This window comes from Carassius auratus, chromosome 28 (assembly GCF_003368295.1).
Source record: "Carassius auratus strain Wakin chromosome 28, ASM336829v1, whole genome shotgun sequence".
NCBI classification, from domain to species: domain Eukaryota; kingdom Metazoa; phylum Chordata; class Actinopteri; order Cypriniformes; family Cyprinidae; genus Carassius; species Carassius auratus.
Window position 1 is genome coordinate 22238404 of NC_039270.1, and position 15541 is coordinate 22253944.

The 15541-nt window shown below is 41.4% G+C and overlaps 1 protein-coding gene across 1 annotated transcript; it reads left to right on the forward strand.

The window, feature by feature from the left end:
* Positions 1 to 10197: 10197 nt before the first annotated feature.
* On the forward strand, positions 10198 to 12084 carry LOC113047193 (zona pellucida sperm-binding protein 3-like). The gene is made up of 8 exons (XM_026208515.1): positions 10198 to 10800; positions 10870 to 10991; positions 11061 to 11164; positions 11233 to 11410; positions 11475 to 11592; positions 11658 to 11743; positions 11815 to 11903; positions 11974 to 12084. Exons 1-8 carry the CDS (start codon positions 10231 to 10233, stop codon positions 12039 to 12041), a joined length of 1335 nt encoding a protein of 444 aa, XP_026064300.1. The 5' UTR covers positions 10198 to 10230; the 3' UTR covers positions 12042 to 12084.
* Positions 12085 to 15541: the final 3457 nt, after the last annotated feature.

The window sequence follows — 15541 nt, forward strand, 5'->3', positions numbered from 1 at the left end:
TGTCCAGTTGTAGGTGGAATCCTGGATTAATCTTGAGCCTTTTTTGGCAGTGTTTAAGTGAACTGCTGGACTAAGCCATAACCTACATATGAGCAGGGAATTAGAGCTGGTGAAGGGAGGTAGTGCAGAGAACATGGAGGAGAAAGAACAGACAAAGTCATACAGAGTGAAAGAGAGAGCTTGGGGAAGGTTGGGCAGACAGAAAGACATCATTTTAAATAATAAATCAGTTAACTGGTTGAATATGAATTGATTGAAAACTAGAAAAACAGATTAAAACATGCCAAGATGCAAGTCGGTGCATTGCAAAGCTAGCAAAAATGATAGCGAATGACCATGACTGCATCCAAAATTTAAGATATTAACATATAGGCCTAAAAAAAGTTTTTGTTTTAGATTACTACTGTAATGAAAAACATTCTTAACAGTGTTAATCTATATTAGCGTGACATCTAGCAAATTTGTGACTTGTCTGTCATGCTACAACACTGTCACTTTGAGAGCTAGCATAATGCTTTTCAGCTTGGTTTCTCAAAGGCTCTTTATGTAGATTGTTTACATGCACGCAGCAATAACATTGTAGATGCAGCAATCACATTTAGATAAAGATTTAAGACTACTTAACAGCAGGAGGCGTAGTGTTAACATGAAGTTTTGTTAGTCTCCTAATTTATTATAAACAAACATGCGCTGATGGCCACCAGATGGTGGTTGCAGATCAGCAATATAACTAATGTCAATCTTTCTAATATATAGCCTACATTCCCCGGTTTGAATGAGTGCAAAAGTCCTAATATAATAAATCAGACTTTAGACTGTGAAAGCATTTTCCTTCAGATGAGGCAAGAAACCTGACTGACATTCTGTTTTCATGAATTATCCGCTTCAATTATGAGTTTGACTTTTTTTCCCTTTTTTTCGAAGGTGGTAGTCCATTCTGATGGCTGGTAGGCCATTGTGAAAAACTAGAGAGCTGCTGGAGCTATTTTTTCCCGCCCAACAGGGGGTGATCATTCCTTGACTTGTGCGGCTCCAAAAGTCTTAGTATAATGATGCAGACTTCAGACTGTAAAAAGAAGCAACTTTTTGATGAAGCATAAAACTGGCCCCTGTGAAAAGGAGCATTGTTCAGTTGAGGCATTAAACTGGCCTCCTGACATTCTGTTGTCAATAATTCTCCACCTTAATCATGACCTCATAGTTTAAGGTTTTAGCGCATCCTGATGGCCTTATGGAGCTTGTCAGGATGTGCTACCCCCTCTATTAGACCAGCTTTATTAAGTCTCAGACTATATTACTATTAAATTATTATACTTTCTGTGGGATACCTATAATTTCACTGCTGAAGCTGCCTCTTCTCTTAACCCACCCAGCTAACCACAAAACCTGTCATTGACCTTAAAGGTGATAATACACAGGGCAATTTTTTAAGCAATGATGTTACCCTTTTATGAAGGGCCCATAACCGAAAAAGTGAAAGTGCCCAAGCAACATTGCTCAAAAGTTGCCCTATGTATCATAACCTTAATAACCTTTATCTTAACCCACTTCAGTACAGCAGTAAAAGTGTACAACATGAACACAATAAGTACATTGTACTTTACTAAAACCCTAATATTAAGTGTTACCAATTTAATTACATTTAGAAAATCGTCTCAGGTTATTTATGGGTTCCCTGAGTAGGGAACTTCGAACTGCATCCTTTCGCTATGGGGAATGCCTCGTCGTGACCCGTGTCTGAACGACTATAGCATAAACAGGCCCTGGGATAATACGTCATCCACTTCTTCATCTGAAGCTTGTGTCTGAAGCATGGCAGGAAGCTAGAAGACGCAGTGACTCATTCCCTACTCAGGGAACCATGGTGACATAAGTAACCTGAGATGTTGAACATTGAACTGCATCCACTAGAGGTCGCTATGGGGAATGATATACCCATGCCACCATGCGGAGGGGAGTGCAGGCCAGAACTATTGTGGCACTAAGTACCAATTCTTGCCCCTGGGACATTAGATGGCTGTCAGTGACATTATCTCTTACGGCAAAAAGGCCTAGGCTACATTCCTAAACTTATCTGTTAGGGCCAGACTCCTGGGGCCGGGGTAGAGCTGAAGGCTTGGAATTTAAGAATAGATTGTTTTAAAGGGATATAACCAAGAGCCTAGCATCATATTAAGTCTTGGCCTGTCATACAGGGGTTACCGCTTGCTCTTGCATAAGCCTTGCCAAAGAACTGTCTCAACAGATCCCTAGTAGTAACACCCTGTTTAAACAGGTATCCTGAGGATACATTGGTGGAGTGGTGCCCAAGAAGACTGGGGCTCACCAGCTCAAGAAAGGGCAATGAGCAACCCGCGAGAAGCCCTCACCATATATAGTTTTGTGAAAAATTAGCTTAGCCTTCTGACCATAGACTGTATCATAGCTTAAAGGGGGGGGGTGAAATGCTCATTTTCACTCAATCTCCTGTTAATCTTGAGTACCTATAGAGTAGTACTGCATCCTTCATATCTCCAAAAAGTCTGTAGTTTTATTTTATTTATAAGAGAAAGATTGTCTGTACCGTTTTTTTTTTTACGGAAAAACACGAGCAGCTGGAGGCGTGACGTGTGGGCGGAGCTAAAGAATCACGAGTGCACGTAAGCTTTTGCGTTGAGGGTGTCTGGAAGCTGTGACATCACCGTGAGGAAAAAACATCATCCAAAACAAACCATGGCTAACAGTCAGATTCAGCCGTTTATTTATGATCCAGAATCAGATCCCTAGGCTGAAATTGAACAAGACCAGCAGCAACAATGACTACAGCAGGACGTCTCTATGTGGTATGTATTGAAACTATATATTTGCTTAGCGGTTTTGGAAAATGACTAAGTTCCACTTTATGTCGTCTTTTTTTTTTTCTTTAAAGGTGTACATGTGGGAAGTGCAGTTTGATGGCAACATCGCATGTTGTTTACTTGATGTGCTTACGTGCCGATAGTTAAGTTAACAACACAGAGATATTTGAAGCAGTTTTACTCACCGCCTGCGGTTCCAACACACGATCTTGACCCTTTTTCGTTGTGACTGCATCATCCATAAGAAATAAACGATATGCAAATCCGGCGTCAAACTGGGTCTTGTTTGTAAAACAAGCATCTTCGAAACGCAGGGAACAAACACAAACACTTGCACAACTCCGAGAATGCTCTGTAAAAATAAACTCCATCCACTGGTCCCTTAATGCTGTTTTTTTTTTTTTTGGTAATCTGTGCAGGGTTGTCTTGCCCTGGCAACCAAAAACACACTTCTTTTGTGACATTTCGCTCTGGTCAGTGAATGTCTCTGCTCTGCTCTACGGGCACGCGCGGTCTTCCGGGAGAAGTGCCCTTAGGACCCATATGAGGAAATTCCGCTCCGTCTAACGTCACACAGACCCATACTCGAAAAAAACTTTCCGAAACTTGTGACAAACCGGAAGGAGAATTTTTGGAACAAAAATACTCCTTCAAACATACAACTTTGTCCATATTTAGCATGGGCATCCAATTATTTATCAGTGTAAAAAACTCAGTATGCATGAAATAGCATTTCACCCCCCCCCCCCCCCCCTTAACCTTCTGACCATGGACAACTCTACAGACCATGGAGTGTAAAAAAACATAGATGTAGTGTCCGTGATGTCACCCATAGATACCTGAAGAGCGATTTTGAAGTTGGCTGAGCGGGCCATCGCCATCTTGGCAGCGCATCACCATGCTTCACTCACAGATAATCGACAGAAATATGGACAGAAAGGCAGGAACTAGTTGCTGAAGTCACGCCCACCTAGCATGACATTGGTCACAGCAGTGGCGATCGACCTGTAACTCGAGTGGCCACGACCTTAAAGGGTTAGTTCAGGCAAATATTAAAATTATGTAATTAATAACTTACCCTCATGTTGTTCCAAACCCGTAAGACCTCCGTTTATCTTTGGAACACAGTTTAAGATATTTTAGATTTAGTCTGAGAGCTCTCAGTCTCTCTATTGAAACTGTGTGTACGGTATACTGTCCATGTCCAGAAAGGTAAGAAAACATCATCAAAGTAGTCCATATGACATCAGAAGGTCAGTTAGAATATTTTGAAGCATAGAAAATAAATTTTGGTCCAAAAATAACAAAAACTGCGACTTTATTCAGCAATGTCTTCTCTTCCGTGTCTGATGTGAGAGATAGTTCAAAACACAACATTGTGGTTATATTCATTTTTGCGAACGAATCATTCGATGTAACCGGACCCACCCCCGGCAAGGCCTCCACCTTCTTCCCTGGCCTCCTCCTACCGCTCGGCCATCCCGACGATCCCACCTATCGGGAAATGGACCGTAGCTGGATTGAGGGAAGCACTGGGCAACTCAGACATACAGGCTTCGCGAAAAATATACAAAGCGGAGCTGTATGATCTGTACGTTTCCCTACAGTCAACTCCTAAAATGACCCACAGGCAGAGCAAAGCCCGCGGGGCCCAAAATTCGCCTGCCCAGCTACCACCGTCACTTCGCCCATCGAGCCGCAGAAACAGGCCTTCAGCGAGCCTGGGCCATACCCTAGATTCCACCATGGCAGGTCCACAACCACCTCTCGATGAGGCCCACCACTCCACCACGGTTTCTGCTGCCGCAGTGCCACATGCAGCCGGGCTCAGCGGCCTCCCCACAGCCACTCAGTTTCATCCTCCTGCTGTTCATAACCCTTTTTCCTTTCAGTGGCCTGCGGCTCCAGTAGCTCAAACAAGCGCAGGCCCACCTCCGCTTGCAGTTCAAGCCCACACTTCATCCTATAATCCTCCCTTTTTGTCATACCCTCCAACTAACTTTCCTTTTCAAGCCACAGCGGGTCATCTAAGCGTGAGGCCGCCGCCAACATTCGCAGCCCCGGATTATACCTTTCCTAGCTCTCTCATACAAACTAAATCCCCATATTCTCTCTTCACAGCAACTCCGATGCATGTTCCATCCAACGTAGTCGCCATGGAACCACCACCAGTATCCCAAAGTATCCGCGCACAGATCCTATCAGGTGCGGATGTAGACCTTTCCTCTCTTCTCCCTCTTCTCCCTGCAGCGGAACCAGACCGCCGTATAGATTGCGGTGATTTTTCATTTACCGTAAAAAAAGTTTTCTGAATTTGCAATTGCTTTTTCCTGTTTCACTGAAATCATCTGTTCAGCTTTCCCCCACAGGCGGTGCAAACTGAACGATTATCAAGCAATCATAGCCGAGCTCACGCTGTCCTATGGGGGTGGCTTTAAACCCGGCTTAGAGTGCCCACTCTCCCAAAATATCACATATAATAATCTTCAATCTGCCCTCATAGAACCTGAAGTCGTAAACAAACTGATCAAAAAAGAAGTTGAGTCAGGCTTAATGATCGGTTCGTTTGACAATCCTGCATTTGATCTGTTTCATAATATCCCCATTGGAGTGGCTACAAGAAAATTATCGGGTAAAAAAGCCTAATAATCAATCTGTCAGCCCCGCACAATTCCCTGTTCCCAAGCATAAACAGCTTGATCCCTCTCTATGAATTTTCACTTAAATACCACGACATAGATCAGGCTAACGACATAATCAAAATCGTAGGTCGGGGTGCTTGGCTTGCAAAAATTTATATTACATCTGCTTTCAAAGTAATGCCCATCCATCCAGATTCATGGCATCTATTTGGATTTCGCTGGCTCGGGAAATATTATTTTGCTGTGCGTTTAACTTTCAGGATGCAAAAGCAGCCCTAAAATTTTCGACATGCTGTCAGAAGCTGTCTGCTGGATTTTGGCGAACAACTACACCATTCCCCACCTCATTCACTTGCTAGACGATTTTTTAATAGTCTCGCCTCCCAATGCCATCCCAGCCGCGCACATCCTCACAGTCCAAAATGTTTTTTCTGAGCTAGGAATTCCTATCGCAGAAAAAAAAAAACCTTGGGCCCTGCATATCGCATCTCCTCTCACTCGCGTCCTCTGTTCACTCACTAGAGGAACTCATTTCCATAAATCAAGCATGTCGCGACGAACTCAGGCTATGGTTAACATTTCTAAACCAGTGGAACGGCCTATCCTTTTTCTATAACAACTTGGTTTCGCCCCCGACCGATATCCAACTGTTCCAGAGAGGCCGCCCCCTCAATCGGTTTCAGGGGATTTTTTCAAGGTCGTTGGTTCGCGGCTCCGTGGCCACCGCAGCTCCAGGACATATCTCAATCCTCAGCTCTATTCGTGCTCCACCCTCTCGTAGTAGCAGCTTTTCTGTGGGGGAAAGAATGGGCCGCTAGTAGCATTTTAGTGCATTGCGACAATGACGCAACAGTGCATTGCATTAACAAAGGCCGTTCCCATTCACCTGCTCTGATACCACTGTTAAGTCGTCTTACCTGGATTTCAGCTTGCGACCAATTCATCATAATTGCTAAACACATCCCTGGGTCAGAAAACCAAATCGCTGACTCCCTGACTCATTTTCTGTTTCAGAAATTCGGGAAGCTGGCTCCAGAGGCAGATCAATTCCCAACTCCAGTACCTCGCTATTCAGAACTAATATTCTCGTAAACCACCTGTTAAACCCCTGCTTGACGCATCGCTTGACACTATCCTCCAAGCAGTTTCTCCCAGAACCCTCCAATCCAACTTGACGGCTTGGAGATGTTTTAAAACATTCCATGTCTCTTATAACATGCCTTTCCCTGATTTTTCTCTTCTTTCTCTTCAGTCACCTCTTTAATTTCCTACCTTAATAGCATTAAGGGCCTCCAAGTCGGGTCCATCAAAGGTTACTTGAGCAGCATCCAGTTTTTCCATAAATTGATGTACGGCACTCCTTCCCCCGAGATAAACAACTCACAAACCTCCCTCCTGATCAAAGGGATTCAAAGATCCCAGCCCACCCATCCCGACGCTAGACAACCCATAACGTTAGACATTCTCACCAAATGCATTCGCGCCCTCCGCAAAGGCTACCAGCCCATCAGTACCGCTCGCACACTCGAAGCTATGTTTATCCTAGCCTTTTTTGGTTTTCTCAGATGTTCGGAACTCGCCATCACTTCCAAAATCTGCCAAAAAATCCACCCCACCATCTCAGACTTATCAGTAATAGATGGTGAATCAATTTCATATTTGATTAAACAAATTAAGACAGACCAAACCATACCAGTCAATTCTGGCATATTCGCCTGTGACACGTTTTGGGTTCCAGAAACACCTCAAAGCTATTCTCCAACAGTCAGGCATTCCAGTAAAGAATTTTTAGAGTCACTCATTCCGTATTGAGACAGCAACTTCAGCAGCCCAGAAAGGCCTCTCCCCACAGCAGATCCAAGCCCTTGGGAGAAGCCTCAGATGCTTATATCAGGACCAACCGATTCCACATTAAAAAAGCTCACCAAACCCTTATTGAATGAAAAAAAAAACATTTTTTTTTTATCTTGCAGCGAGAACTTCCTGAGCTCTTACGTTTTCTCTTTCATCCAGTGAGCATTTGGGCCTCACAGCGGACGCAGTGTGAGAAAATCTCCCAGTCAAGCTCTCACTTTCCTCTTTCCTGTTTCCTCTTTCTGTGCAGCGAGCATTTGGTCTCACAGCGGACACAGCGAGAACTTTCCCGGTAGAGCACTTACGTTTTCTCTTCCATCCAGTGAGCATTAGGTCTCACAGCGGACGCAGTGTGAGAAAATCTCCTGGTCAAGCTCTCACTTTCCTCTTTCCTGTTTTCTCTTTTTTGTCCAGCGAGCATTCGGTCTCACAGCGGTCGCAGCAAGAACTTCCCGGTAGAGCACTTACGTTTTCTCTTTCGTCCAGCGAGCATTAGGTCTCACAGCAGACGCAGTGTGAGAAAATCTCCCGGTCAAGCTCTCATTTTCCTCTTTCCTGTTTTTCTCTTTCTGTCCAGCGAGCATTGGTCTCACAGTGGAGAAAGGCAAAAAAAAAAAACACTTGCCTGATCGGTCCCCATTGCAGGCCAGTAGGGCCTGTCAGTCCAGGTACAGTGAGCCTCCATCATGGGCCCACTGGCCAAACATTCAGACCCTTTCTCAAGACGCCAGCCCGCCAAATGCGGCACTCATTTGGGGGGGTCTTTAGTTCGGCGGCTGGCCTCTGCTCTTTAGCTTTTTGGGGGGAGTACTCTGGGTTCGGGCCAAACTCTGAGCTCGGAGCCCTCCCTCCGGACAGCACGCCAAATACGCATTAAACTTTACCCTCTCAATTGTATGTAAGTGTGAACTCGTGAAATAAGGTTTTATTAACACAGTTCGGGAGAAGCACGTGCAGATAATTACACAGGTGGAGAGCAGTCAGCAATCAATGGTAAGAGGTTTATATACAACAGTCTCACCGCAATTCATTTGACAGCCTCGCAGCATCTCCCCACCACCCCTTCTCCACACTTCTAGTCCTAAACCACTTACATAGGGGTGAGTACTCTGGGTTCGGGCCGAACTCTGAGCTCGGAGCCCTCCCTCTGGACAGCACGCCAAATATGCATTAAACTTTACCCTCTCAATTGTATTTAAGTGTGAACTCGTGAAACACATTCAAAGCTTCAAAAAGGCATGAAAAACGGGACCTTTAAACTGTGTTCCAAAGATAAACGGAGGCCTTACGGGTTTGGAACAACACAAGGGTAAGTTATTAATTATATAATTTTAATATTTGTCTGAACTAACTCTTAAATTATGCAGAACTTTAATGTTTAATATAAATGGATGAGTTCTAAAAACAAAATCCAACCCCCTCACAGTAGTCATGAAGGGCAAAATTATATATATATACCAAAATAATTTTTTTGAACCAGGTTGTAAACGTTTTTTTCTGCTGTAAAGTTGGACATTTTAACATGGGGAGTCTTTGGAATTTACTACCTTTTGCAGCCAGTTGCTGAATTACAGCTTAAGTCACTTGTTTAAGACATAGTGTAGTGTTAATGTGGGTCTGTCGATTGCCTTCAGCAAGCCTTAACTTATGTTAAAAAGTGAAAAAGTGTATTTACCTGTCTGCTTGTCTATTTGTCTATATGTAACATGAAGCTGTTTTAATGGTGCCTAGGAGACTCCCACTCCATCCCCTTTGTCATTTACCAGAAATAAATGCATCCATTACAGGCTGTTTCAGCAAGTTAGAACTGTGAATTCGTCCCCTTGAAATTATAAGGTTCTATCTGACATTTTTGTCAAAATTGAGTTATTCCCATATTGTTATCCTGTGACAACTTATTTACATTATGTGATAGATTTTTTTTTTATGTTGTATACATTATGGGATTTTTATTTAAAAAACAATAAGGTTCTATCTACACAGTGGAATGCAAAAACTTTGAAGCTCTTTGAAGCTCAATATCTCAAAACTACTTGGAATGCAGAGAGGACCTTATAATTCCAAGGGGACAAATTGGCAACATGAAAAGAATGCACCATGAGCCTATGTGTTGTGTTAAAGTAGATAAGACTGTTCAGTGGCACGCTAGATGTTTCTTTATGAAGAAATGAATCGAATGAGAAATCTTAAATAACAGCAAAAAAAAAAAAAAAAACCTCTTTGTTAATAGTTGCCAACTTTTTTCTGTGTGTGTGCGCTGCTTCACAAACTATTTGTCAACATTATATATTTAATTTAAGACTTTTCCAGATATTTTCCAGTGTGTATTAATGTGTGTTGTTCTTAATTTCCATTAAAAGGTTTCTTTCAGCATGCAGTAGTTCAAGCTGAAGGAAGGAAGTCTACCGTAAATCCACACACACTGATCAACCTAGTCAAAAAACAATGGGAAGGAGGAGAAAACATTTTAGTGAATCTCCAATAAAACTGTGACTGTGTACAACTACAACCTGACAGTGTAGAAACACAATGATCTTTATTATTTTGAAAACTCTAGTGTACAGTTCTGTCTGTGATCATGTTTCTGAATGAATAAAAAGAGGACACAAAACGGCTTAGATGTTGGTTGTGTTTCAGAGAATTTATGTCATTTTTATATTTAAAGTAAACAATCATTTAGTATAGCTTCTAATACAACATGTCCTTAAATGGGGCGTAGTTTATTTTGAGTAAAGATAAATAAATGGTTTTCACCTGTGACAAATTGATTGAGTAAATTAGCTGGTATAGAGGAAAATGATGCTTGTCACGAGAGAGGTGGAGCCATCCTAATTTTCAGCTGAATAAATTTAGATGGTGGAGCTCTAATGCATTATTGAACTGCAAGCTTAACAACAATGGGGTTTGGGCAAGTTGGATTTGGATTGGTGTTCCTTTTTGTGCTGGGATTTTCTGAAGCACAGTGGAGTCCCAGCGAGAGAAGTGATTGGACCCCAGGCGACTTTATGCCTAGGGCAAAAGTTCAGAAGACCGACTCTAGGATGCCTCCAATTCCCAAGAAACATGGCCCCAGTAAACCTGCATCTGCCCCACAAAGATTTCCTGTCCAAGCACTAGCCAAGAGTGACTTTAGGAGGCCTTCTCAAGATGTTTTTGGTGTTCAGTCAAAAGAACAGATGCTGGGTCCAGTGACAAAACTGACATGGCAGTTTCCAAACCTGCCAGAAGAACCACAGCAGCCAGTCATCCCTTTTGATCCGCGTCACTTTGTCCCTCCCAACAGCGTAGCGGCTCAGTGTAGAGAGGGTTCCATATATGTGGAAGTCAAGAAAGACTTCTTTGGGATTGGGAAGCTAGTGAGCTCCTCTGCTCTTACACTGGGAGGCTGTACTGCAACTGGAGAAGACCCTTCTGCTCAAGTGCTTGTCTTTGAGTCTGGATTGCATGGATGTGGCAGTGTAGTGATGGTGAGGTTTCAATGTTCCCTTTCTGTGGCTTGGAGTGTTTTGTGACTAACAGGACTCGTCTATCTTCAGGTGACTAACGATGAGCTTGTCTACACCTTCAAACTTCTCCACACCCCACAAGAGGCTTCACTTGGTGTTCCTATTGTTCGGAGCATTAGTGCAGTGGTTGGAATCGAGTGTCACTATTCAAGGTGAGGTCAGGGTTCAAGGCTGCTGATGTACTGAAGTCAGGGTAAGGTGATGGTTTGACTCCCTTGCAGAAAGCATAATGTGAGCAGCGATTCCTTAGTGCCCCGTTGGGTCCCATATACCTCTATGGAAGCTGCAGAGGAGGTCTTCGTCTTCTCCCTCAAGCTCATGACCGGTTGGTGTACCAAATGCTCTTGTAACTATCCAGTGCTTGTGAACCTGTTCTAAAAGTTGTCTTTGTAGATGACTGGAGATTCGAGAGGCCTTCTAACCAATACTTCCTGGGTGACATCATAAATCTTGAAGCATCTGTGCTTTCATACAGCCATGTTCCCATCCGTGTGTTTGTGGACAGCTGTGTGGCTACAATAGTCCCTGATGTCACATCTGTCCCCAGATACTCCTTTATTGAGAACAATGGGTAAGTGGTGCACCTCATGTCTCCCACACTAGGTGTATGAAGTTTAACTTGGTTCCTTTCCCAGGTGCCTGGTTGATGCCAAGCTCACAGGCTCCAGATCTCACTTCATGCCTCGAACTCAAGGTGACAAGTTGCAGCTTCAGCTAGAGGCTTTCAGGTTCCAGCAACCAGACAGTGGACTGGTATGTGACCTGTGCAATGCTTTGTATGGTGTGCTATCATGATCTACAAATGATGGTCTCTGCAGGTTTACATCACCTGCATGGTGAAGGTGGCCGTAGCAACAACGACTCCAAATCCTGAACAGAAAGCTTGTTCCTTCTCTGCTAATGGGTATGATCCCCCACCTCCTAAAGTGTACAGGTGACTGAGGAAATGCTTTTAACTTAAGGGTGTCTTGTCAGTTGGGTGTCTGCAGATGGTTCTGACCAGGTGTGTGGCTGCTGTGACTCCACGTGTAGTACCAGAAGAGGAAGTGACCAGCCCCATAAAGGTCAAATTAGTTTAGGTTGACCTTATTCTTTTTATGCACCGCTTTTTCTAACTGCTTGTTTTTTCCTCAGATCTGTGGTGGGATAAATCCTCTGTTGGGCCCATCAGTGTTAAGAAATCTGGCCATGGCCAAAAATAACTGGAAGTGCTGTGACTTTATTAAAATGATCTTAATGGTTTGTGCATTTGTCTTGCGCTTTTCTCTGTGGTTTAAATATTTTATTATTAGAAATATTAGCAGATAGTCACTTGTCATTACACTTTTTTTTAAATACAAACATATACAACTTACATTTTAACAAATAAACATCCATCCCACCCCAAAAAAAAAACAAACAAAAAAACAGACCCTTAAGTGCTATCCAGTGGTAAAAGTAGGTACTGAAGGCATAATAAACATATTAATCACAAGTATTTAAAAGGGGACCACATTTTTTTTCAAATAACACAATCTTGTCTATTAGGGTGTACCTGATTTTTTCCAAATGTAGTGTACTCGCCAACTCAATTTAAGAGTTGGAACCTCTTTTTTTTTTTCTTCCAAAAGAATAAGCTTTTTGGCAGAGATCAACCCATATGAAACAAACTGTTGTTGTACCAGTGTAAGTCTCAAAAATTCTTCAGAAATTCCAAATATAATTAATATAGGATCTGGTTTAATAGAAATGTGCATTGTATCTGAAAAAAACTTGGAATATTTTGTTCCAGAAATTCTGTAATTTTGGACACAAGACAAAGCTATGAGACAGGCTGGCATCTAAAAATTGACATTTGTCTCACAGTGGAGACACTTCTGGAAATATTTTATGGAGTTTACACTTGGAGTAATGAAGCCTATGAAGCACTTTAAACTGAATGAGACAATGTCTTGCATTAATGGAACATCTATGGACCAGTTCAAGACTTTGTTCCCAGATTTCATTAAGAATTTCTACTGCAAGTTCTTCTTCCCAGGCAGATTTAATGTTCTCCATAGATGGACTCTTCAGCTGTTCTAAGCCCTTATATAGCAGGGAGATGTTACTTCCATCTCTTAGACATCTTTCCAGAAATGTGTCCAGGTACATGGGTGTAGCGGTTACATAATTAGCAATATTACACTTCACAAAGTCTCTTATTTGAAGGTACCTAAAGAAGTGATTAGAAGGAATACTGTATTTCTCACACAGCTGCTGAAAGGAAGCAAATTTTCCATTTATATATAAGTCCCCTATGTTTCTTAACCCTACATTTTTCCAAAACTCAAATGCTCTATCTAACATTGAAGGGCAAAAAGAGGGGTTGGCTGAGATAGCGAGTAAAAATGACATTTGGGTGAACTTAAAATGTGTCTTTAACTGTTTCCAAATATGAACAGAGTTATGAATGACCGGGTTATGATTATAAAGTGAACTAGCTATACCTTTGGGTGATAAAAGTATTGCATTAATAGAATATGGGAGACATTCCTCCTGTTCCAACAACAACCAGTTCTCCTCCACTGGAGTAAAATCTATCCATGACGTCAAGGCCCTCAGGTTTGCAGCCCAATAATAATATAGAAAATTAGGTAGGGCAAGCCCTCCCTGTATTTTGGGTTTACACAAGTGGTGCTTAGAAATCCTATGGGCTTTATAGTTCCAGACAAAGGGAACCAGGATAGTGTCCAGTTTTTTGAAAAATGATTTGGGCAGAAATACAGGAATGTTCTGCACTATATACAAAAATTGTGGGAGAAATATCATCTTAATTGCGTTTACCCTACCCACAAGAGAAATAGGAAGTGTTCTCCAGAAATTGATCATGGATTTAAGTTTAGATAACAGGGGATGAAAATTGGCCTCAAATAAGCTGGGAAACTTTTTTGTCACCTGAATTCCTAGATATGTAAACTGTTCTAAAGAAATTTTAAAGGGTAAATGCTGAAGCCAAGAAGAATCTTTGATAGTAACTGGCATCAACACACTCTTGTCCCAATTAATTTTATATCCTGCAAATGTACCATAGTAATTTATCAGATTAAGGATATTTGGAATGCTGCTATTGGGCTCCGAAATAAATAAAATTACATCATCTGCGTATAACGCCACTTTATTATCAGTACTTCTGGTTTTATAGCCTTTAATTCCAGTATGTGTTCTAATAGCCTCAGCTAAAGGCTCAATCGCTAATGCAAACAAAAGTGGTGACAGTGAACATCCCTGTCTTGTACCTCTGTGTAATTCAAAACGAGAAGACATTGTTTGATTTGTGAGAATTCTTGCACACGGACTAGAGTACAACAATTTAATCCATGAAATGAAATTATATCCGAGATTAAATTTCTTCAATATGGCAAATAGGTAAGGCCATTCAATTTGATCGAATGCCTTCTCTGCATCCAATGACAAAATGGCTAGATCTTGCTGCAAGCCTCTTGAAGAATAAATAATGTTAAAAAGACGCCTAAGATTAGAGGAAGAGTTACGTTTTGGTATGAAGCCCTTTTGATCTGGATGAACCAAATTTCTAATTACTGTGTTTAGTCTGCATGCTAAAGTTTTTGCTAGAATTTTTTGATCTGTGTTTAAGAGTGAAATAGGTCTATAAGAACCCAGTTCCTCTGGGTTCCTTCCTTTTTTTGGCACTACAGTAATAATTGCCTCGTTTAGTGAGGACGGCAGAGACTGATCTATAAATGCCTGTTTATAAACCCTATATAAATAAGGCGAAAGTAATTCGCTGCAGGCTTTATAAAATTCATTACAAAATCCATCTGGACCGGGTGTTTTACATCCTTTAAGAGATTTTATCGTACCTGATATTTCTTCAATAGTAATTTCTGCACCTAACCCCTCCATTTGCTCTTGATTTAATGAGGGTAGATTTTGTTGGTCTAGAAACTGAGCAATAACTGTAGGATCTATAGTTCCTTTCGATGAATACAGTGCTTCATAAAATGATTGAAACCTACTATTTATATCCTTAGAGGCAGTAAGAAATTCTCCTGTGTCTGATTTAATTTTGTATATTGTTCGTTCAGATGCTAATTTACGAAGTTGTCGAGCTAACAGTTTTTGAGGTTTATCACCAAATTCAAAGTATTTTTGTTTTACATACTGAAAGGATTTAGAAATTTTAGAACAGAGAATTTGATTCATTTTATATTTAAATGCACAATTTTTTTTATATTTTTCAATACATGGATGTTTAGCATTTTCCATATCTAATTCGTGAATTTGAACTTCCAATGCCTCTAATTCAGCCCTATTTCTCTTTCTCTGAAATGCTTGATAAGATATAATACAACCCCTGATGTATGCTTTAAATGTGTCCCATAACACTCCCATAGAAATGTCGGGCTTGTCGTTAATTTCAAAAAAGGTTTTTATGTCTTGTTTTAAGTGATTAATAAACACTCTGTTTGTAAGTAAATGAGAGTTAAGCCTCCAATTTCTTTGTGGTTTCTCCATATTATCTATTTTAATAGAAAAGGTCACCGGACTGTGATCGGATATAATAATATTATGATATTTAGCAGTACAAACCTGAGGCATGAGTTTACCATCCAGAATGAAATAATCTATTCGTGTATATAGATTATGAGCTAGAGAATGAAAAGAGTATTCCCTAGCCGTTGGATAGAGAATTCTCCACACATCAAACATATTTGAATTAGTT